The sequence below is a fragment of the Engystomops pustulosus genome, chromosome 6, assembly GCF_040894005.1.
Source record: "Engystomops pustulosus chromosome 6, aEngPut4.maternal, whole genome shotgun sequence".
Lineage (NCBI taxonomy): Eukaryota > Metazoa > Chordata > Amphibia > Anura > Leptodactylidae > Engystomops > Engystomops pustulosus.
Genome location: NC_092416.1, coordinates 156,917,858 through 156,943,543, shown reverse-complemented (window position 1 = coordinate 156,943,543; position 25,686 = coordinate 156,917,858). Strand labels below are relative to the sequence as shown.

General features: G+C 43.8%; 2 protein-coding genes across 3 annotated transcripts in view; one reads left to right on the top strand and one right to left on the bottom strand.

Moving 5' to 3' along the window:
- The window catches only part of CD40 (CD40 molecule), a 50,803-nt gene extending 38,177 nt beyond the window's left edge, over nucleotides 1–12,626 (top strand). For both annotated transcript variants that reach the window (XM_072111995.1, XM_072111994.1), the window contains exons 6-9: nucleotides 6,713–6,771; nucleotides 6,969–7,064; nucleotides 8,738–8,778; nucleotides 8,874–12,626. In XM_072111995.1, the coding sequence (XP_071968096.1) occupies nucleotides 6,713–6,771; nucleotides 6,969–7,064; nucleotides 8,738–8,778; nucleotides 8,874–9,035 (358 nt within the window). In that variant the 3' untranslated portion in view covers nucleotides 9,036–12,626. The remainder of the gene's footprint in view (nucleotides 1–6,712; nucleotides 6,772–6,968; nucleotides 7,065–8,737; nucleotides 8,779–8,873) is intronic.
- Nucleotides 12,627–19,683: 7,057 nt separating this feature from the next.
- The window catches only part of CDH22 (cadherin 22), a 231,779-nt gene continuing 225,776 nt past the window's right edge, over nucleotides 19,684–25,686 (bottom strand). Inside the window, exon 12 of the mRNA XM_072111991.1 lies at nucleotides 19,684–21,921. Within this exon, the coding sequence (XP_071968092.1) occupies nucleotides 21,410–21,921 (512 nt within the window). The 3' untranslated portion in view covers nucleotides 19,684–21,409. The remainder of the gene's footprint in view (nucleotides 21,922–25,686) is intronic.

Sequence of the window (25,686 nt, the reverse complement as noted above, 5' to 3'; positions counted from 1 at the left end):
ATTTATTGACGGTGCGCCTTATAATCCGGTGCGCCTTATAGTCTGAAAAATATGGTATATGTTGGTGGTGTATGAGAAAAGGTGGCCTCCATATTTGCATTCAGTAGGGATCAAGGGTGTAAGTTGTGAAGGAATTAGATCAGAGAACAATCTTGTTAGTTCTGAACAGTTTAGATTTTTTTGGGCCTTCTAACCACATCATTCTGATAGCTCACCATCAATTTAGGCAGAACATGTGCACTTCCAGTTTTTAATTCTATTGTTGAAGTTGTAGATTCATCATCAAATTCCCTGTCAAAATTTGGAGTGATTTGCTAAGCTATCAATCCATTGTTATTGCAATAGCCGCCTATAAAACTTCCCTGAGGCTGGACTTCACTGCCAGATACTAATTTTCTAGTGGCTCATGCATTTCAACTGTATTTTCTGGTTGTTCTGTCTATTTGCTTGTTACCTTAGTCCGATTTTGACCCATTAGATCCCAGTAATTATATTCCATGTGCAACACCCTCGCCGATGCAAGGCAGAGCTGTGTTTGAAAATACGTCCCACCATGTAGCTTGCAGCCTGTGTAGGGTCTGATCAGCCCCACAGCATGTCACTACATAACACTAGATAACACAGATGAACTCTGCAGTGGTAGATCCTGCCTGGTAAGGCAGGAGTTAATTGTTTTGTGTGATGTCATATGTGTCAGCCAATCACATGTATTACACTCTGTTTCTGTGAGCTGAGATGTAATTGGAGGAGTAGCCACCACCTGACCAGGGGGAGTAACAAAACCCCTGGACAGGAAAGTTCTAAAAAACACTTCTAGAGAGCAGTTAAATGAACAGTAGCTCAGAAGCAGACTGGAGCTACTCCAGTACAGACTCTGCGGAGTCTGTGCAGCTAGCATACCAGACCAGAGCAGGAAGAGCCTAGCCCCTGCCTGAAGAGTGGAGCTAATAGCTAGTAGTGAGGAAAGGGATATCATCCTACCTTTAAGGGTGATACCTGAAGCAATCCAGGATAAAGCTGAAGCATCCTTCTAGGGCACAGCTACCTCCCAGCCTGCCCTTTGCATCCAGGCTGATGATCTACATCCTGTGGCTCCCTCCAACTGCATCTCAGCACTCCACCATTTTGTTAAGGCACGTTGCTGCGGTTCCTGTTGGTTCCAATAAAGAACTGTAAGTTGTTTTTATTCAACCTCTGCCTCCGTCTGGTCCCTGCTACTACGGCTGCCATCATCACAGGCACCCTGTCCACTAAACAGAGACTTATACTCTAGACACCAAAGGGTTGCCCTGGGGTGAACCGCTATAGCAGCCTCTCCCTCAACATTTCTTGCCAACACCACCCTGCTGGAGACCTGCCAGGCTGTAGGACAGCCCTCCGGTTCCCCATACCAAGCACCGTGACACTAGCGTGCCTAGGCCGCAACCGCCAGCCACTCAGGTACTGCGGGCCCCGGCTGACTCCAGGCCCCGAGAAAAGGCTAGGCCCCTGTGGGGGTTGTTGCAAGTGGCGTCACGAACAGGATTGATACTTCTGTGCCTTATTCTGGCACTATAGACTGTACTTTATTACAAAGACTGTGCTGCCTAACCCTGCTGCCATTCGGGTTTAGGCCCAAGTGATTGTGTGTTTCTGCATTGAACTGTATTACTGCTGCCACGTGCTGTCGAGCTCCGCTCCAGCACTCAAGAGGTTAAACCCTGCAAAGAACTTTGTCAGCTCTGCTACATCCGGCGCTGCCGCGCCTGAAGCATTTACCTCACGAAACTGTGGCGCAGCAAGTAATTCCAGCCCGCCAAAACTTTCACTGGCGGGAAATCCAGATGACACACCAAGCTCCACCCATGCGTGAATGACGCGAACCCCGCCTCCTGTGGCGCAGAAAAAAATAGCTCTTGGCGGGAAAGACTTGGACTCCTCCCTCTGGCACGAAGCGGACTTCCTGCCCCGCCTCAACGAAACGCCAGAACTAGTGTGGATCTTGCGCAGTGAGGTCAACACCATGTGGGGTCCTCGGCCATTCCCCTCCGTGGAACAACCGGAGTTCCTAGAAGCTCTTGAGACCATGATTGTGGTCTCTGCCCAGCCGATCCAGAGGCCCTTTGCTGGGCACCGGCTGCATCGTGGACTGATCCGAGCCTTCGTCACGAGGACGTGCCTCCAGTCGGTGACGGAGCGCCAAGCACCACCCGGGCGGTTCCTAGTGCCTCTCCCGGCTACCATGCTGGTACCGCGGGCCCACGTGGAGGCGCCGACTCCTGTCGAGCCAGCGCCTGGGCCTACTGCTGCTGTGCAACCTGCACCGAGGCCTACTGCTACTGCCGACCAGCCTGCCATACCTGCTGTTCTGGTTCCTGACCCTCCAGCTGCTCCTGCTCCAGTTCTGGCACCTGCCCGACCATCTGTGAGACCAGAACCTGCACCGGAGAGACCTACTCCAGGACCGGCACCTCCGCAGCCCCGAGGTCGAGGTGAGGCCCTCCGCCGGCATTTCCAAGATGCTGTCTCGGAACAGCGACGCCGAGAGAAGGAGGCCCAACGCTACATGGCTGGTCGATCCAGAGAAGGCGCCTGGGTACAACAGAACCGAACCACCGGCATGGTCCGATACTTCGACCGTCAGCGGGGTTATGGCTTCGCCACCCAGGACTACACCGGATGGGAGGTATTTATTCCCCGGCGGTCCGTCAAAAGGCCTGATTTGCCGGAGAGACTCCATAATCTGAGGCCGGGGGAATGTATCGAGTTTTCCCTGCAGGAGGGACCTCGAGGGCCGTGGGCAGCTGGCATGATCCGGGTCCCGGACTCTGATGAGGACCGCTATCCATCCTGTGACAAGCTGTACGAGGACGACGAATGGCCGGAGTCTCCGAATACGTCTTCTTCCTCGGCTGCGAGTCCCCGGGCGGTGACCCACGTGAATGCTCCATCCACGGTGATCGTGAGTACAGGCTCCATTGCTATCCATGGGCCGGGCATGATCCAGGGAGCCACCGTCTCCCCTGCAGGGAGCGTTGCCGGATCCCGCAGTTCCTCCGTGGGGGAGGATATCCTGGTTGGTGAGCCTTATCCAGAGGCTCCAACTAGACCTCCATCTCCACCTGCCGCTTACCAGTGGGGTGACGACCCGGCCCCAGAAGAATTGGAGCTGGAAGGAACCGCGGCGCTGCCGCAGGTTCCTATTTATTTATTTCTGGACCCCTCCTTGGTCCCTGGCTCTGTTGAGGCCCCGGCTGGAACAGCCGAAACCCCGGGCGACAGCGCCCCTCCCCCTGAATGTCAGGAGGATGCTGCTGAGCCTGCAGTACCTGCAACTGCCACCGGGTGTCCCCAGCCGGTTTCTACTGATTCTCCTACACAGGATCCTGCTCTGATCCCGGATCCTGCTGTTACTGGGAAAGAAGATGCTGATTAACCCCTGATGGGCTGAAAGCCCTAACAGGTACTGTGTATCTTGTAAATATTATTTCTGTTATCCCATTTGGGCTGAGCGCCCCTATCCCTAAAGAGCCAGAAACTGTCCTGAGACTCTTCCCCTACTTATTTATCTCGGTCAAGAGACTCTCCTTGAACTGCCCACTGTCATGTGCTATGATAGCACCCCTTCCTCTGCCACAGCAGAGATTCCTACAAAGGACTCTGTCCCTCTACACATAGAGGAGACCCTTTGCTCCTTTATTGCACTTTTCCCCACATCAAGGGCTGTACCAAGAAGATGAACTTTGTTATTAAAGACCTTCTGTGAGACTTTAGCCAGATACTCCAAGGAAAAGTTGCTACCTCATTGACTTATTATACTGCACTTAATGCCTTCATTTTAGGTATGGACATTCTGCATGCACTTTTATGCCTTTTCCTTTTCAGGTAAAGAGACATTTTATCCTGCTACGCTGAGTAGTCTACCTATGTAACGTTTGTAACGTTCAAGATGTGTACCCATTGAGCTCCTAAGCCAATGTGAGTTTACAACATGTTTGCACACTGTCAATATATGTCTTTAGTTTGCACTAACCTTTTATAGGCTTTTCAGATTGTAGTGTGGCTGTGTCGGACCGTCCAATATGTAAACCCTGACCGCTATCTAATGCCTCAAACCGAAGTTTGTAAGTGGGGGTAGTCCGTAAACTGCGGGTCCTTAGGGGACCGGGGGTGTTACAGAGATAGCACCTGGATGCCACTCATACAAGGGTAAGAATGTCAGTCGGCAGGTACTTATACATTTGTATAATGTCTCATTGTGTCACATATGCCAATGTAATGCACATACACACTATATATTTGTCGCCAGGGAAGAAGCGTTTATATAACAAATATACAGGCCCTGGTGCAAGGAGTGGATTACAGTACATGACACCACACCTTTCCTACTGTACAGTTTGGTTTAATGGCGTTAGCGACCAACTGTCATACTTTGCATTTACATGTCCTTGTCTTAGTCCGACACCAACCCAGGTGCCTGTCTCCAGGACCATGGGCGGTTTGTCCCTACAGATCATGTAGCCTGCACTTCACAGAAGTGCCCTTATCTACCTCTGTGCCCCAATTAGTCTGTAATCGAGCCGAGGGCGGCTCTTTCAATTGCCCCGGGGGTATGCAACACCCTCGCCGATGCAAGGCAGAGCTGTGTTTGCAAATACATCCCACCATGTAGCTTGCAGCCTGTGTAGGGTCTGATCAGCCCCACAGCATGTCACTACATAACACTAGATAACACAGATGAACTCTGCAGTGGTAGATCCTGCCTGGTAAGGCAGGAGTTAATTGTTTTGTGTGATGTCATATGTGTCAGCCAATCACATGTATTACACTCTGTTTCTGTGAGCTGAGATGTAATTGGAGGAGTAGCCACCACCTGACCAGGGGGAGTAACAAAACCCCTGGACAGGAAAGTTCTAAAAACACTTCTAGAGAGCAGTTAGCTGAGCAGTAGCTCAGAAGCAGACTGGAGTTACTCCAGTACAGACTCTGCGGAGTCTGTGCAGCTAGCATACCAGACCAGAGCAGGAAGAGCCTAGCCCCTGCCTGAAGAGTGGAGCTAATAGCTAGTAGTGAGGAAAGGGATATCATCCTACCTTTAAGGGTGATACCTGAAGCAATCCAGGATAAAGCTGAAGCATCCTTCTAGGACACAGCTACCTCCCAGCCTGCCCTTTGCATCCAGGCTGATGATCTACATCCTGTGGCTCCCTCCAACTGCATCTCAGCACTCCACCATTTTGTTAAGGCACGTTGCTGCGGTTCCTGTTGGTTCCAATAAAGAACTGTAAGTTGTTTTTGTTCAACCTCTGCCTCCGTCTGGTCCCTGCTACTACGACTGCCATCATCACAGGCACCCTGTCCACCACACAGAGACTCATACTCTAGATACCAAAGGGTTGCCCCAGGGAGAACCACTATAGCAGCCTCTCCCTCAACATTTCTTGCCAACACCACCCTGCTGGAGACCTGCCAGGCTGTAGGACAGCCCTCCGGTTCCCCATATTAAGCACCGTGACACTAGCGTGCCTAGGCCGCAACCGCCAGCCACTCAGGTACTGCGGGCCCCGGCTGACTCCAGGCCCCGAGAAAAGGCTAGGCCCCGGTGGGGGTTGTTGCACATGTCACAATTTCGAGTGGTTTGCTGAGCTGTCACTTAGTTATCCAATTAGCTTCCTATAAAACTTCCCTGGGGTTGGACTTCCCTGCCAGATATTAACTTTCTTGTGGCTCATTTACTTGTACTGTATTTTCTGGTTATTCAGTTTATTTGCTTGTTGCTTTACTTTGATTTTCTATCATTGTATCTGCTTTAAGTTACCAATTCTTTCCTATCCACTCAGTCTATCATCTGCCAGTCGAAAGCAAGTTGACCTTTCTCCCTTGCATGATCACTCATGGTCTGTTATCAGTTTCACAACTGTTATCAGTGGGATCACAATTTTCTATTCTGCAAGGACATCACAGTTTGAGTTTGCCACCTCTTGCCTACTCTGAGAGCTTGTGCCAAGTTGGGTCGTGGACCATTTTGCTGGACCAGTTTGTGGCAGTATCATTACAAGAGTTCTGCCTATAACATTACAGGAGTTTGGATCAATTTCTTTCCTTAGCTAAACAGATTTCTATCCGACGTTGGTTCAAGCAACAAATAATATATGCATAGCTTCCTATTACACTTTATCTCTCTGTACACTCCATTCCTGGTTTTGGCTCACAGCAACAATTGGTGATTTTTGCTGTCTTTGTTTTAATCTCTATAGTGGACTATTGGAGGTTTTTGGGAAGTCATTGACAGGGTCTAGCCTTTGAGATTTGCTGCATGCTTTTTTTACTGACCTACATATCCACTATTATGTAGACTCCATTGATTTTAAAGGGTTAACCCTGTAAAGCTTGATGTATTGGTTACTGTAGTTATTTTTCTTGTTGGCTTAAAGATGAGCATCCTGAACAAGTCCCTCTCAATAAAATGCAGTTACGTACAGAGATGATATCTAGGGTACAAGGAGTGAGGAGTTACAATAAGTGCCTTGGTTATTGTAAGGAACTACAGGCGGTCCCCTACTTAAGAACACTCGACTTACATGCGACCCCTTGTATGTAACCCGGGGACTGCCTGTACAAGGGTAGGACATCAATCAGAACCTTTGCCTTTGTGCAACCTAGACCCAACTCTAAGCTATCTATAATGTAAAAACTTTCTTAAAAATAACTTTAGCTACTTTTTCTGCTTCAGGTGTGGAGATGGGGAGATGATAATACAGCCAGGAACTCCTACCTCTGATGTTATTTGTGGTAAGTTCCCACCTACACCTACAGGAGGTACATGTAGGTTATTGCCATTATTTTCAGTGAGGCGCAGGAATTACCATGCTCTTCCACATTCCAGATCTGGAGTAGCTTGTTATAGTGTATGTTCTTTTTCACACGTTCCTATGTATACTGTACGTGCTAACTTTAAAATTTCTCAATTTTTTTTCTAATCTTTCCAGAACTTAGCTCATCACCTGAGCCGTCTAATACTTGGGTCTACATTGTAGTCATCATGTTAGTCCTTGTAGTGATTGTTGCACCGACTATAATCATCAGTAAGTACCAATATATTAAAAACATAAACATACAACATAATAAAGAATATAGGAACATGATCAATGTGTTACCTGACCCTGAAGCTGTCGATACATATTAGATCAGATGGTCCACTTTTAAGTAGGATTAGCCAACAGTAGAACGTGTATGAATGAAGTCTGAAACAGCCCAACTTTTTCACCATCAAAGTGACCAAAGGTGTTGGATTCAATGATTATTCAATAGTTATTTTACCATATTAAAACATTATTGTCCTGACCTATTATTAAAATAAGATACATAGAGTTGTCCATGTAACCTATAAATTGTCCAGGTGAACTAACCAAAAAGGGGCCACTTGCAGTATAACAGGGATGTACCATGCAGCTATGATGTCAAAATCTTACTAATATCTAGGTGCTTTTGAAATAGACTGCTAACAACACTAGAAAAACCATCAATATCAAATATTGATATCCAGTGATAAACTGCAATGTAAGGCCACTTCCATGGATATTATCTAAATTATCCCATCAGTATCCATTCATTAAACCCCGTACATGTATCTGGACTTCATGGAAACAGGCTCAGGACCAGGGGCAAAGCAGAGAGGTGTTAGGAGAATTCAGGTGGATTCAGGGGCACACTACCAATGAGACAAGATGAGAAAGCTGCCACATGCGGCACCTACTGCTGGATCAGGAGGGGAGGCATCTTGTGGGTTGGTAAAGCATGCAGCCCGGACAGACATGGATACCGGGGACTGCAGGTGTAGAGATCCATGCAGAGATGGGGCGGCATAATCAGTGCAGAGCAGAGTGCAGGTACTGACTATACTTCGGAGCATGTGAACCTTGCTCTGCACAGCACAGTCAGCTGTTATCTCCTTTTACACCTCTGCCCTCAATTAGTTCCTGTGACTATCCTCCTCCCACTCGCTGTTCACTAGCTCCTCTCATCACTGTGGGGAGCTCTGACTTCTCTGAGTAGTCTGGACCAGCACCAGCACTGCTGGGGGGGCCCACATGAGGCTTTAATAAATCCATAGGGATGGTGGGGTTGTTTGGGATGATAAACTAGGGAATATTTTAGGGAATAGGAGACTGTTTTAGTTTCTGAATTTTTAATACCACCATGTGAGATCACTGCAAAGAGGCCCACCGACCCTGTGAGTAAAATACACCAAATGCTGTGAAAAAGCTGTGGCTGGTACATATTTATGAGATAATAAAAAAACAGCCATACAACTTCTGTAAAAATATGCAACACCACTCTCCCGACTATTACACTACCCCTTCCGCAGACATCACATCTCCGCTTTTTAAGAGATGAAGGGTAATAACAAGCAGTCACATATACCTCCTAGTAAAGTTTCCACTAGTAAACTAGGAAACTTTATGCTCAGGCACCTTCCCCATAGGAAAGGACCATTGAGAGGGGCAAGATGCCAGTAGTTACAAGTTGTTGCCAATACACACCTGAATGCCCCACGTTTTTACAATATATAAATTACTGTATATGGATACAAAGGTTAAAAAAAAAAGTTGTGGCCGGCTGATAGCTTTTCTTTCTAACCCTCCCATATACATGTATGTTCGCGAAGGAATGTTTATGGGACTTTACCCTGTATTATCTGAAGTTTAATGATTCTAATAACCTTATTATTATGGGTAACTTATTTTCTTTTTCTTAGTTAGGAAATCGTATCGCAAGGATAAGTACAAAAACAGACAGGTAAGAGGATGTCCTTGATGTGTACACTAAATACATATCGGACCCAACCCCCATGATTCTGTAGTCACTGTGGGTTTTCACTTTAATTTTAACAGAATCCACCTGAGGGAAACAATCTGCAACTTATAAAACTTGTGAAACCCATAGAGAACAACCTTCCAGAAGAAGACCTCGATGATCAGGATATTACAATGCAAGGGCTACCGGTAGCCCAGGAGCAGGGGAAGGACTACCACATGTCACAGGAGGAAGTCTGAGAGAACTGTGGAAATGATCACGAACCAAGGCCAAACCCAGACTTGAGATGGGCAGCCAACAGCCATCATTACTGATCGCTATTGAAAATTTTAGTCAGTATTGGTAATTTTGTGTTTCAATATATCTACTAAGATATATTCTAAAACATATCATAGAAGTCATTATCCCGGTACGCTTTTATGATGACGTTAAAAAACTGCTTTCTATTTGCTGGCTCATGATTGCTTCCCTTCCAAAATTTGGTAAGTAGGCAACACCCACTTTAGTGATGCCACACCCCTTTTCTAATTTGTCATAGAAACCTCTTAAAAAGTATCTGGTAAACTGTGGCACATATCATAGTGGATGACTAATTACACCAAAATTTGCCAGCATTTTTTTCCTTGGTTTTCTCCACTATTGTTTTTGTGTGTGTTCTTTTAATGTTGTATGTAGCTTCTTATGTTTAGGTCTCATGCACACAACTGCACAAACTGCAGGTAATGCACGGCCGCATTGCCTTTTATTCAGAGGCGAATTAAGGCCATTGGCCCTTGGCTGTATAAAAATTGTTGCCAGGCAAATTATTACAAGGTATGGAGATGGTGGAGGTAGCTAAAGGCCCTCTTTAAGAAACAACTGTATATTGCCATGCAATATATGGTGGTATTTTAGTATATGCTATCAATTTGTGGCCTCTATGAGTCCAGTACTAAAAGTCAGTGTTTGGCTAAATGCTTGTCTGTATATTCATGTGGGTGAAGGAATTATTGTACAGAGTGTTAGCCCCTTCCTTAATCACTGTGCATGGGTTTTGCTTACTAAAAAGCTTTTGTCTGTGATGCCAAGATACTACATTTTTCCCTTATTCTTGACGCTTTTAGTCTTTCTGGAAGTGGCTCTATATAATTGATGGTAAAAGTATTCTCCAATGTGTTTTGCATAGCAATGGGGTTGCGGTCATAGTAATAAATTCTGCCTCTGTGGTGGACAATCTATAAAAGCCGAAGAATAGATGGCATCCCTTAAAGGAAATCTCCACTCACGAACTTCTACATAAAAATTGTAAATTTGTCATCCTGTGCCCTAATAAATGTGAGTTATGTAGTTATTCTCCACTATACAGAACTCTGCCGGATTTTAGCTTTTACTGGATGTTAGGAGCTCTGGTGTTAGTAATACATGTCTGACAACAAAATGTGACTGGACTGTTGTCTGTTGCCAAGGGTAACGAGCAGAATTTCTAAACAGTAAATAGTAAACACTTGGTATTCATCATGGAATACAAAATAATGTGAATGTGAATGGGAGCAGGATTTACAGCAAACCTACTCAGCCACTTCACTGTGGAAAGAGTCTCCCCTTTATTTCATTGCATTCAGTTCTCATCTGGACTGGCCTAGGGCCCACCGGTGAAATGGATACTGGGGGCGCACCTACTGCTACATGGAAAAATTGCCTGTACATTCTTAGGACGATTTCCGATTTGTGCCGCATTTAGAATGGCTTTTTGTCGCATGCGATCCGATTTTGGCGCGGCGTCTTTCACGCGACACAAATCGGGGGGTGGGCCATCGGACGATCAGACAACGCGCGGGATTTACATCTCAAATTGTGTCGCAAGACATGCACTCACATACACCAGGAAGAAGAAGGTGAACTCCGGCGTGGAAGCGACACATGCAGAATCTCGGGTGCACGATCCCGTTGAATCACGTCGGACTTCATCTTCGTCGGACCGTCCTGATTGGAAATCACGACAGGACCGGGTAAGTAAATGTGCCCCATTATCTAAACGCAGCCTAAGACCATGTGCGCAAGATTTGATTGAATTGTGTTTTAAAATACATTTCAGGCGCATCTGGAGAATCTCCTTCCCAAATGCAGATGGGTTTAGACCTAAATGCTGGTGTTCATTAAGTAGTAACGTATTTTGTTGTGTTAATATCCCTATATATTTTGGGACCCCTCTCATACCCCCACATTGTGGGACCCCTCTTATAGATCCGATATTGTGGGCCCGCTCTCATATCCCCTATATTGTGGGCCCCCTCTCATACCCCCCGTTGTGGGACCCCTCTTATAGCTCCTATATTGTGGGCCCCCTTTCATACCCCCCATATTGTAGGCTTCCTCTCATATCCCCCATATTGTGGGTCTCCTCTCATATCCCCCATATTGTGGGTCCCCTCTCATATCCCCCATATTGTGGGTCCCCTTTCATGTCCCCATTTTGTGGGCCCACTCTCATACACCCCACATATTGTGGACCTCCTCAAATAAATTAAAAACAATAAACACCACATACCTATCCCTGTTCCCTAGCAGATCTTCTCTTCTCATCCTTCTCTTTGTTGTGATGCCGGCAGACATGTTGACATCATGACTACGCACCTGCCGACACATAGCTACAGTGCAACAGTAATGATGCCCCCATTTTGTGGGCCCACTCTCATACACCCCACATATTGTGGACCTCCTCAAATAAATTAAAAACAATAAACACCACATACCTATCCCTGTTCCCTAGCAGATCTTCTCTTCTCATCCTTCTCTTTGTTGTGATGCCGGCAGACATGTTGACATCATGACTCCGCACCTGCCGACACATAGCTAAAGTGCAACAGTAATGATGGAGAGAGCTAATAGCTCTTGCACTACCCTGTTATTACACTCTATTTGTGTCTTCTCCGGAAAGATAGTCGAAGTCCCGATAAGTGTGGCAGCGGGCGGAGTCAGCTATGATAGGGGCGAGTCAGCTACAAGTTGGGGGTGGAGCTAAAAGGCGACCAGGCCCACAGGTGCTTTCACTGGTACAACGTTGGGCCAGTCCAGTCCTGTCTGCACAGAATCTACTTGTGAACAAAAATTGGACTGGCCTTTTTCCAAAGAAACAATAATATCATGCAATAGAGTTCCAACTTGCCCAATCCTCCTTGCCATAATATCTAAGAAGAGTCAGGGAGCCCTTACAAATTAGATGTCAAATAGGAGCCTTCAGGATGCAGCCAGAATTTTATGATTTATAGGGGTTTCTGGTTACAATAATTATTCCCCATCCACACTATCGGTGATAGGGTGTTTAGTTCATGTTTAACATGGTTGTCCCACTCAAATTAGCAAGTTATCCCCTATTTTGTGGATAGGAGATAACTTGTCGTGACTGGACAACCCCTTTAACTCTTGGTTAGTGCTGAGGATTTGGAGCTCTGTATCAGAAAAAAACGAGTTCTGGATCCTAAAAAGATACAGTAAGAAAATTTCACAGAAAGTTATACTTAGATTGACCTAGGCGAGCATTCACAAAGGAAATCTACCATCAAAATCCATCATGATAAACCAGGGACAGTTACTCTTACATTCAGGCACCGTGACTGTGGTAATCTTCTTATATTTGTTATCCATGGCCTCCTTTCTTCTAAAATCAACTTGTAACACTGTGTGGGGGAGTGGGAAGTGTCGAGGGAACAGAGGCGAAGGGGGATGTGCTCCTTTACAGTGCAACAGTCTGTGAAGCTACACCATGGAAGGGCTATGGTAACAAAACCCAGAGCACTCTTGGCTCATTAGCATAATTTTAAAAATTGATATTAAAAGGAAGGAGGCCATAGATAACAAATATAAGAAGATTACCGCAGTCACGGTGCCTGGATCCATGAGTAATGTCCCTGGTTTATGATGATGGATTTTGATGGTAGATTTACCGTAAAATAAAAAAGACATTTTTATGGACGATAAATGTTTTATTTACTGTCTATTTTTTTCTATGTGCTGTCATGGATGTAAAGTAAGTGTAGGCTTCCCAGTAAATGCACATCAGTTTTTATGTCCTAAACCACTTACATCATAATGTGCATTTCTTTTCTTAAGATGATGTGGCATGCTGGTTATTTATTTGCTTTTTAGGGGTATTACTAGATGTTTCCACTATTTATACTAATACTGAATTGCAAGAAAGTACTTGTTTTTTTTTCAGCTGAATGATCAGCCATCAACTGGAGCCTACTGTGACATGAGGAGGTGCATGGAGGGGCTGAGATATAACTTATGTTTGTAGAGGTCTATAATTGTACATTGTATATATGTGAATGTATATGTGGGACTTATGGTTTGCCTAGAGTAAAATTCACTTTTGTAACATTTTGTGCTTATATTCTTCATCTGTTGATTCTTTGCTTCAGTATTACTTGTATTTTATGTGTGCATACCTCTGGTTATAAGGACCCAGGAGGCCAGAGGGCTGACCTTCTCCATCATAGACAGCTGTCTCAGAAACGTACACAGAAAAACACTAAACCCACTGGACTTCTAACTGTAGAAAGAGCAAAAATAAAAATCTGTAAAACAAATGTACTCGCTCTTTTGTGCACTAACCCACACAAAGTATTTTCTATTAACTGCCAGGGCTTAACAATATAGAAATCAGACTTGATCCTTCTTTCCTCAATATTTCTACTACCACCAAAATTTACCATGGTTAGCCATGGATATCCTTAGCTTTTAATTACCCCTTCCCTGTCAGGTGATTTTTGCTGCCCTATCTAAGATCAAGGTATGGCAAGAGAGGTTGAGCATAGAGATATATTGGTTTATATAATTTGGAGCAAGATTTATTTCAACCACACACAGTGATTGACAGTGAGAGTCCTGATTACTCCACCCACACACAGTGATTGACAGTGAGAGTCCTGATTACTCCACCCACACACAGTGATTGACAGTGATAGCCCTGATTACTCCACCCACACACAGTGATTGACAGTGAGAATCCTGATTACTCCAACCACCCTCAGTGATTGACAGTGAGAGCCCTGATTACTCTGCCCACACTCAGTGATGGAGAGTGAGAGTACTGTGGGTGGAGTAATTTGGACGCTCACTGTCAATCACTGTGTGTAGGTGTGGTTATCAGGCCTCTCACTATCAATAACTGTGTCTGGGTGGACTAATCAGACCTCTCACTTTCACTCACAGTTACTGACTATATATGGGAGGGATAAAAGGACTGTCACTGTGTGTGGGTGGAGTATTCAGGACTCTCACTGTCAATAACGGTCTATCCTAGGAGTTGTGTTAGGATTTAGTAAGATTCTTAATCAGAAATACTCCTGATCTATATGAGCTACATATAGTTTTTAGCTACTCTCAAATCCTGATTCCAGACATAGAAATCAATTAAAGAGGTTTGTATAACACCCCTGCTAACATATAGGCAGGCTGGTAATTGCGAATAGCGCCCTCTCCAGGTCAGGAACTGTTAGGGAGATTGATCACCTCTCTAGGAAGTTTCTAGAATCTGTTATGTAGTGTAATTGCAGCTGTAGCTACTTTCTGGTAAGGCAACAGTTAATTGTGGTATGTAATTATTCAATGGTGTTTCTGTAACATAAGCTGGAATGTGATTGGAGAGGTACTGTCACCTGACCAGAGTATATAAACCCCTGCTGGGCAGAAGCACATGGTTCAGTCTGGTCAGAGGGAGAGACTCCATGTTGGAGTCAGTCTAAGTCAGTTCTACAGAGTCTGCAGACAGCACCAGACCTCAAGGTCTGTCTGCAACAGCCAGGATCCTAATCCCAGGAACTTCTAGTGCCCCAGGCCTATTGCCTAGCACCCAGGGCAAGTCCAGAGACCTATGCCCAGAACTGTAGCTCCACCAAACTGACTCAGTTCCACCTGCACCAGCCCAGCCTGCATCTACTATCAGGCTGCGTGCACCTTTCCTGTGGACCGGGTCTCCATGACCTTTCCAGCTTAATCTGCTGTTCATTGTTTTGGCCGTTGCCTGCCATTCAATAAAGAACTGTATGTTTGTATGTTGCCTCTGTCTGTTTCCTGGATACAGCTGCTTATCACCACGGGCTTCCCCATCCATCACCTAGGGGCCTATCTTACAGACATTCAGGGGTTGCCCCAGGGAGAACCAGTACATCAGCCTCTCCCTCGATATCTCTTGCACACTCCACCTGCTGGAGACCTGCCAGGCTGTGGGTCCCTATACCGAGCACCGTGACCACAGCGTGCCCAAGGCCGCAATCGCCAGCCACTCCGGTATTCTGGTCCCCGGCTACCTCCAGGACCACAAGAAAAGACTAGGCCCTGGTAGTTGCGAGTCCATTTAGATTTTGAGTATATCACTAAAGTTACTAGTTAGAAAAAGCTATTATAAATTGTTGTAGTAAAGACATTTATTTGTGTTATGTTCAACTTGTTTGGTTCTTTAAGGGTAAAAAAATAAAGTAAATATGAATATGAATCACGTATCTACTAAATTACAAAGCTTAATGTAATTACATGTAAATGTAATAAGACTTTGCATTCATTAAACATAGTGAACTGGAAATTCACTTTATAATATTTGGAGTACTTCCCAATTTATTAGCCATTAGAGTCTGTTTATGTTTCTTATTTTAACACCTCATTGGATGTGGAGATAACCCGTTGTTAATATATGCAGATAAACGAATGCAATCCAATGAAAAATTAGATAAATGTGGAATTTGAAGAGAAACCTAATGTTATTTTGATGACTTTCTCTTACATTTACCCCGCTATAGATTGCATGATTTGTTTGCAGCCATTTCCACCAAAGACATTTGGTTACTGATTAATAATGTACAGTCATGAAAATAGAAAGTCCACCCTCTTCAAATTCTATGGTTTAATGTATCAGGACATAAAGAAAACTATATCATGCTTAGAAGGTCTTAAAATTAGATTAATCAAACTCAGATGAAGTTTATATTTACTCAAACTCAAATGTCCTTGACTAATTGATTACCAGTAAGTGTGACCACCTCTAAAAAAACAGAAGTTTTGACAGTTTGTTGGTTGGGAAAATTTATGAGTGTGGAAACACAGTGCTAAGAAGAAAATACATACCAAAGAAGATCAAAAAAGATATAAGGTAATTTCCAAACAATTTCATGTCAGTGCAAAAGATGAAGAGAAACCAGAGAATTTTCCTGGAAAATAGTGAATCATTGTATAGTCTGGAATTTAATGAGAATGGGAGATTGCGGACTGATAAGTTATGCCCAAGTTCTTTTCCTAGAGGGACTTTCTGAGGGACCTTCTGGACATCACAGATATGGGGGGTCTCTTATTATTATTATTATGAGAATCCTAAAGTAGGAACTATTTATGGGTCTCACTCTCATTTAGTTTTCATTGTGATGGGGATCCTGTGGTGAGAGCATTTTAGGTTATAGGAGCCCAAAGGCTGTTACTGTATTCAAGAGGTCTTCTTACTGAAACTTATGGAGTCCTGTAGTTGGCAACTATATAACTAGTTGTGTTAGTTTAGGGTATTAGCATATGTTACGGGAGACCAACACAAAGGCATCTCAGCGCCAAACTCTATACAAAAGACTTCTGGCTGGTAGAAGCTATCATGGTGGTCTGGGATAAACGGAGAAAATGGGGCTCATTTACTAAGGGTCCGAACGCCGCACTTTTGTAAGGTTTCACGAATAATCCCGTTTTGCGCCAAATTGCCCCAGGATTTTGGCGCACACAATCAGATTTTGCCGCATCGGCTTGTACGCGTCAGAAATGGGGGGGGGGGGGGGACAACCCGATGGATTCGGACAAACCGCAGAATTTAAAAAAGGTTTTGTGTCGCAAGATCAAGCACTCACATGCACTGGGGAGAAGAAGGTGAACTCCGGCGGACCTCGGCACAGCAGCGACACATGCAGGAACTCGGCTGCACAATCTTAGTGAATCCGGCAGACCCGAATCCTCGTCAGACAACACACCATGGGATCACGACGGGACCGGGTAAGTAAATCTGCCCTAATGTCTCATTTCACCTGTAAGATAATGAGCATAAACATTTATCCTGACTCTAAATACAACTAATCAGTAATGGATTTATTTGTCAATTATAATATAGTCGACATTAGTATTAGGTATAATTTACTGATTGTAGATTTTATATTTGAGACTTGAACACTTTTTCATCTGCAGTTATACCTCAGGTTACATCTCCATACTGCTGGGAACTGTATCCATGTATCATTAAGTATGGCCTTTTTTTGTGATCAAAAAACAACAATGCGGCACTAATGTACTCTGTAAATCATCTGTATGAAGTGCTTTTTTCCTCTCTTGCCGTTTCCCGTCTCTCACTTTTCTATCTCTACTCTCCCCCTCCCTTCCTCTTCCACAACCATCTCTGGTTTACGGGTCTCTGAGGCCTCCTCTGATTAAATGATTTCTTCTTTTTCAGCAGAAAAACTAATAAGAGCCTCAAAGGATTTTTCTTTTGACTTAAAAAAAAAGAACAAATATCTTAATTTGCATCCACCCTGCAAACTAATTGGTGGAAAATGAAACTGGTGAAGCCGGTTAATTAAATGAGGACAGAGTGAAATCCGACCAGATCCTGATTAGCTGGCGCATTAATTCAGTTTCTGTGAATTTAGATGAGTCGGGAACGGAGAAGAGGAGGGGAAGGAGGGATGGAGACACAGAGAGAGGTTACAGTAGACCGAAAGGCAATCTCAAGATATCATCTGGATAAATAGGTACACAAACAGCAGGAGCGTTCTGTGCTATGTGACAGTAGAATCAGATCTCAAGCTCTAATTATTTGTTTAACCACTTGTGACTTTTAGGAGATGACTTCTCCTTCCTGGGCAGATAAGAACAATGGTCATAACAAGTTTCTGAATTCATGGTTCTATGGCCGACTGCCTTGACCGGGCTGGTGGATACTTTGAGTTACTTCTGATATTGAAACCTATCATGTGGAAATATGTATTTTCTCTTTTGTTTCGATGGACATCAAGGATTAATAATTATTCTTGAAACCCTGGAAATTAGATTTTGTCTTTTTAAAGCTAAACTATTAGTATCAGAAAGTTGGTTTTGAGTGACAAGAAGCCTCTAGAGCTGGTCTACTATGGAAACCACCAGTGTCAAAAGTCTTTATTGACTTATATTGGTTCTATTAGATTTATTTATTTTGTTTGGGATAATATGTCCTAATGATCCCGGCTATAATACAAAGTGTATTATAGCCATATGCACAAGGGTGAGGGGTTGCCTCAAACACTTCTCTGCTACCATCTTACTACATGAAAGTTAATGGTATGAAACATAGTTAAAAGTTTTTTTTCTTGTCTCTGTCCTGCTGTTATCTTTTGGAGACTACCGTGGACTTTGTGACTTGTCGAAATATCCTTATTGAGTCCAATTTTACATCATACTTACCAGGACAACCAGTTTGGCCAGTTTGACAATTACCAGTTCTCCTACTGTTTGGTGGCAAAGTTTTTTCTATATCCTACCGCGCTTGTTTATTAATAAAGTTTTGCCAAAAAATTTGATCTTTGAATAGATATTTTTATTAAGTAAATATTGAAAGGGATGCCCGCCTTAAATAAAAGAGAAGACCTTTCTCCACGTTCAGTATGTTGAATGACATTCCATTCATTACCAATGTGCTCCTAAAGAATTTGATGGGGGATTGTAAAAAATGTGTCCACGTTCCCAAAAGATATAGGGGCACATTTACTTACCCGGTCCCTGTGCGATTCCCCTCTGTGCGTTATCCGCCGGAATGCCCATCTGTCGCGATTCATGAAGATTGTGCGCTCGACTTCCTGCATGTGTCGCTTCCCTGCTGAGGTCCATCGGAGTTCACCATCTTCCTCCCGGTGCATGTTTGTCTTGCGACGCAAATTGAATTGTTAAAACCCGCGCGTAGTCCAAATCCGTCAGATCGTCGACGGTCCGTCCCCCGATTTGTGTCGCGTGAAAGCCGCCGCAATTGGGACACAAAATAATTGCGGGGATTTATAACAACCCTATATGCCTTAACACAGGCATGCAATTGATTTAATCACAATTCTCGACTCTGCCCTCTACACTGGTTGGGTGGGTGGGGGTACTGGGTCCTGCAGTGGGCTGGTGTCTGTGCATTGCCTATAGCCTGTGCCATGTCCCTGGTGTACAATTATCCTGGTGGTGCAGAGCAGTCCTGCCGCCCATCAGGATTTATCAGGAGGCTCCGGAGAAATGCAAAGTTCTAGGGGGCACTATCATACAGTGTTACACCTAGTGCCAGTGTATGATAAATGAGCCCCTTTATCTTTTGGGCAGATGGATCTATTTAAAATAACCAAACAACAAATTATTCACTTAAGAAGCTTTTCAGTGTCAGCCGCTTAGTCTAGGGTTGGGCAATTGATCTTGGGAGAAGCCCCAGAGATTTGAATGGGAATTTCAAATGAAAGAAAAAATAATATTGGATCATTGGTAGATCGAAGGGCATGGTTTGGGCAATGGACTGAGATGAGGGGAGAGAGGTAGGACTGGAGGTAAGGAGAGGCATGTCGTGCAGCCAATCAATTGGCCACAGAGATAACCTGTAAACACGTGGCACATCATTTTGAGACTTGTGAATGATGTTGGTTTCTGAGACCTGTGAATGATGTTGGCCTCTGGTGCAGCCAATCACTGGCCAGAGATAACCTCTAAACACATGGCACATCAATTTGAGACCTGTGAATGATGTTGGCTTTGCAATGCTCTATAGTAGGTGTTATATATGTTGTTTAATGTACAACTTTTTTGGAGTAAGGCAACTCTCTTTTTGAGATAGACATTTACTTAAACCTTTGACTGGAGATGCTTCTGATGACACTGAGACACTTGATAGGAATTTAGTAGAAGAAACTTTTATTTTGTCCTCTGAGGAATCATGACAAATAACGACCGGTCCTCTTGGAGCTGTTGTAGTGCACCGTGTAGACAATGGAGATGGTAGTCACAGGTTCAAGAGCTGATACAATGAAAGTTTATTACAACGTCAATGACAGCTAATACCGCAGATATGCCCTCATAAGGATCAGGCATCAATCCCATGAGGTTACCCTGTTAGATTAAGCTGTTTTGGGGTTTGAGGAAGCTGGTGACAAAGGTATCAATGACCATTATGAGTTATGTTGCTTAGGTGATGAATCTAATAAGGTATGTAGTTATTACATGTACTCCAAAAATGGTTACAAACTTTGTGAACAACATTGAAATGTCTTCAATCATCGTCTTAGAAAAATGTTTGCTCAATTTAGCTGTTTGGTCGCTTGAAGCTATCTGGGGTAAGGATCAGCCCAATCTTTTGTGAATTTATCAATCCTTGCTACACATTGCATTGTAAGGATTATGCCCATTTTTTTATACTGCATAGCTTTTTTATTGGTATTGTATATGATCATTTAACTTGATGCCACGACATTTGGTATTGGTTAAGAACTTCAAAAAATTTAAGTTGGCCAAACGAGACCATTTCAGTAGGATTGGTTGACTATTCGGTGCTATGGTGAATTATAGCAACGCCAACCCCTATGTTATTAGGGGGATAAACTGCTGTCAGACACTTGCAGCCCCTTTGTTCTCTTGCCCATTGAAATCACATGCATGATAGGCATTGAAGGTTTTACGGAGCTTATTGGTACATTAATGGAAAACCCATTTAAAATTGCTCATATAACTTTGATAGCCGTCAGCTGAATACTTATTAATTCCTTCAGGCATACATATACATGAACACTTGGCCTGGCCAATCACACATGTGTTGTCAATCGGGGAAGCAGTGGGAATTGCTGCCAGACATCACCACCAGACACCAAGATCTGGCGTTGAAATTCAACATGCTCTATCCTTCCTTCAGTTGATATCATCAAAGAGTTCAACAGGTTCAAAAACATATTTAATGGCTGGTCAGTCCTACCAAATTAGGAAAATTCAGCTGATTTTTTCTGTTGTGTTTGGATTGGAGCCTAAAGATATACGCCAGAAGATCAAATCCGTGAAGTCTTAGTTTTAGACCTAAAAAAAAAAAACTTATATGGCACGACAGCTACACATGACCCTTCAATATAACAGAGCTAACCAATATTTCAAGAGTTGGCTTTCAGGGGCAATCACTTAATGTACCGTAGCCCCTCTGTTTTGCAGATCACAATTGTTCTGACTCCTTTGACACCTATCTCCAGACTTCAGCAGATCATTTAAAAATAATGAAGAAACATTGAATTATCTAAAAAGTCGCTGTACATAGGAATCGCTAGAAACATACATGTGAAATGGTGACAATATGGCATTTTGTTCATGAGCCGACTCATTATATTGATGACTGACGTTGATTCTTTGTGTGACCGTTAATGTACTGTATGGTCGTGTCTGGAAGGAAATGCACGTGGGTTTCAAGGGTGGTAGTTATCTGTTAATAAATGGGCACCATTGGGATGAAACAATTAATGGGCATAGTAGAGCAATGTCATATGGTGTTTACATATTGATATGTAATAAATATGGAGCAAGTTTGCCCCTGCAGTTAGAGCATAAGGTCTTGGTACCCTGAAAATTAAGGGATCAACTTGGGCTAGGAGCTCAGGCTGTCTTCTTGTCCCTTGTGTCCAGCATATAGAGCAGCCAGTTGGCGAAATCTGGGACCCCAAGAACCCAACTGAGAAAAGTCTTGCTCTGAATTTGTAGACCAACTGCTGATTGAACTGAGAGAGGCAGCGCTGGAGCCTGAGCCCTCAAAAGCATAAGTCTGGAAGGAATCATAAGGAGGCACTGAGGAGTCCTGATCTGCCAGCCTCACTTTCCTACTGATGTAGTCTTTGAATAGTGAGAAGTCCAGTTCAGCTCCTGGAAACCACTGAGGCAAGGGGTGACGCTGCGTAGCAAGACTACTGTCCCCTCCAGGATCACTGCTCTCACTGAAATTGTACAAACTGCGCAAAGCTGACATGTCGTAAGCCTCTGTGTCCTGCTCTCCACCTCCTTCGTCGTTGTACTTGATGACGTTGTCCCTCATGTCTTCATCTTCATCTGATGAGAGATGACCCTGGTGGTGTCGCTTCAGAGCTAAAATAAGTAGGATGAGCACTGCAAGGAATAAAAAGGCAACGTGTAAATAAATCTAAAAAAAACCTTCTTCATAAAAATTTTGAACCACAGATTTACACAAATTACATTGAATAAACGGCTTCTAGACGGCTGATCTCCTCAAAGTCAATCGCTAAAATGCAATATATATATATAATGTAGATATGAAAAAATAATGAGGTTGAAAAAAAATTACAGGCCCATCAAGTCAAAACTGGGTAGTTTATGCAAAGGAAGGCAAAAACCTATAAAGTTGATGGCAACTGTCCAATAATGGGGTGGTTACTACATTATGGAAATCTAAATACATTTTGGAATATTGCCTCATGGTGGTGCTGACACTGTGGGGCTCATTTACTAAGGGTCCGCGGTCCGGAATACCCGTCGATTTCCGATGTGCGCCGCATTAAGAAGGGGTTTTTGGCGCATACGATCGCATCATCGCCGTATTTCACGCAACACAAATTGGGGGGCGGGGCGTCAGACAATCTGACGGATTCAGACAACGCGCGGGAATTAACATTTAAATTGTGTCGCAATACCAAGCACTTACATGCACCGGAAAGAAGATGGTGGACTCCAGTGGACCTGAGCGGGGGAAGCGACACATGCAGGAAATTGGACGCACGATCTTAGTGAATTGTGGCAGCTCCGAATCCTCGTTGGACAACGCACCTCGGGGATCGCGATGGTTTAGGTAAGTAAATGTGCCCCTGTGTTTCAAAGTTGGAAAAAAGGGTGATCTTCTCAAAGAAGCAGTCATTTGAAGAGGTCTCACTGTACCTTCTGACTGCTTAAAGGGGACCTGTCACCAGGAGACCCATTTTAGCACTCCCCCAGTCCCCACAGAGCATAGTACATACACTGCCAAAGTGTTTTTGTATAAAAAATAGGTTTTACAAAAAAAAAAGATCTGTTATATTGTACATTTCATTAGCATGTGCTGTGTGACTAGGCAGTTGCCAATTGGGAGGGGCTGGAAAGGAGCAGTTCCCCCCCACCCTTGGGAAACATGTGACCTTTTCAAATATATGAATAACTCCCCTTACTCAGGATTGGCTGTAGAGGAGCAGGGGGCGTCGCTAAGCCCAGTGATGGGTGTTTTCATATATTTGAAAAGGTCACATGGAGAAGCTGTTCCCCAAGGGTGGGGGGAAACTGCTCCTTTCCAGCCCCTCCCAATAGGCAACTGCCTAGTCACACAGCAGATGCTAATGAAAGGTACAATATAACATATCTTTTTTTCTGTAAAACCAATTTTTAATACAAAAACACTTTTGCAGTGTATGTACTATGCTCTGTGGGGACTGGGGGAGTGCTAAAAATGGGTCTCCTGGTGACAGGTTCCCTTTAAGGTAGTTGTCCTATCTCAGTAATTTATAACATATTCATATACAGGAAGTCCCCAGGTTACTGCAGGTATGTTCCTAAGTTAAATTTGTATGTAAGTCGGAACTGTATACGGTAATTTATAATCATAACCCCAAGCAAAAATTTTTTGGGTCTCTATGACTAGTGGGTTTTAAAAATGTTGGGTTGTCATAAGGCACCTTTGATAACTGTTATAGCTATTTATTTTAGCTTTTTAAGTACAGTAAATTACCAAAATCCAGAGGTCCATTTGTAACTAGGGGTCGTCTGTAAGTCGGGTGTTCTTAAGTAGGGGGCCACCTGTATTATGTCTTTGAGCTACACTGAGGGAAACGGCCTGTCGTCTATCTCGTGACTATCTTTATTGAATCAAATACTCACATGGACATCAATGAATGCCGCTGTATTTCTTTTCGACATATACTAAGTCTTCGGCTACATTCACACACATCTATGGGGGACGTATATACGGCCGACGTATATACGGCCGATATACGTCCCCCATACACTCCTATGGGCTCACGGCCCTGTACGGGAGCGGTACAGTGCAGCACACGTGCGGCACCGTACCGCTCCGTAGCCCGGGAAAAGATAGGACATGTCCTATCTTTTCCCGTGATACGGCACCGCGCGCTGTATCTCCCTATGGAGAGGGGCGGGGGTGAGCAGTTCTCATCCCCTGCTCCTCTCCGCAGCGCCGAAGTATGCCCGCCGTACTACGGTATGGCGGACATACACCGTGTGAATGTAGCCTTAGATAGCTAATACCAGTGAGCAGGGCACGTTTTAGACAAAGTGGAGCCCTGGGCAAAGCTAAAAGTGAGGCCCCAAAATAAAACTATTATATGATCAGTCACAGTCAGTAAGAGGCTCCTTTAGTTACACACAGTAGTAGGTAAGGCAATGTGTAATATGGGGCTGTAGGAGAATGTCATAGGAGAGACAGATGATAGGGAGATGGATGATAGAAGATCAATATGAAGGATGATATAGATTTATGATACATAAATATAAAGTGGATTATATATAGAGTAGAAGAATATATATGATAGAAGATAGATAGATATGAGAGATAGTTACAGTATAAGAAAGATAGAAGATTGATGGATAGATAATAGATAGGAGATATATAGAATATAAATAGACAAAAAGCTAGATAGATAAATAGTTTTAGATAGACAGATCTATAGATCGAAAATAGACAAATTATAGGAGATGGATAACTAGACAGATAGATAATAGATAAATAGACAGAAGATCTATCCTGGGCATTCAACCAATGGGTATTAAAGGAGCAATACATCCTCTACCCATAAAAGCCCACACACAGGGGGCCCCTTAGCACAGGAGGCTCTGGGCAAATAAGTTTGATGCTCCCCATCGCCGGCCCTGCCGGTGAGTCACATTTCGGGGGCCCACACCTTCTGTGAAAATGGAGGTCTATTAAGTAGAATGTGATTTTGGATGTGCCGACCATGCACTCTCCATTCAAGTCATTGGTAGCACCGTGAAGAGCAAACAAAGTAGGCGTTACATCTCCTTCTTTGGGTATATATGTTAATGGTCTCCTAAATGGTTATAAAATTATTCCTTAAGCTCTGACCATCCCCTTAGTTTTGAAAGTATATATTTTTTGTGTCAGTCATGTGTGCTGATTGCCTCTTAAATACTAATCTATTCTCTAACACATTATTTAGCGTCGGTAAAGGGTTACTTTGTTGTTGAGTGGTCTCAAAGCTGACCAAATCCAGCAATTTTCTGCTGCCAGAGGGGTTTCTCACCAATAATAGAGTGACTTACGTCACATATTTTCATTGAAAGAAGTGTTTTTCTCCCTCCAATCAATTAACATAGTATGGACATTCCAAGTGACATTCAGATGGTAAGAGTCCCAGTGCACAATGGGGGAAATTCCCCCCGCTGGTGGTCCAGTGATCGTATTCACTAAGAGGCTCTAGCCAATATGGGCTGAAGACAAGAACTTGTGGAGTTTTATACTGTAGTCTAATGTAGACTATAGAAAATGTTGTGGGCCAGGCTTGAATTCCCAATAGTGATATACAGGTTGGAGAATGGCCGAAGTTAGCGGGGAGAGGGAGATTTAATGATCCATAATGATCTCCCCCAATGTCTGTAGCAGCGTATCTCCTTTCATGACAAAGGTTGCTCATGTCCAAATTGACCATGACCGATCCTTCTCTCCTTATATAACTTTTGCAGGACGTGCCCCATGTGGTAGACAACATACACCAGTCTTCTTTATGAAATAGTTAAAAGCCACAAACAACCATCAAGTAGCCCACAGAAGGACCAACGCATTTCGACCGAACACAAAAGGTCTTAATAATGGTCTAACTTATCCAAATGGCAAGAAGATATAAAGTGTTGGGCGAA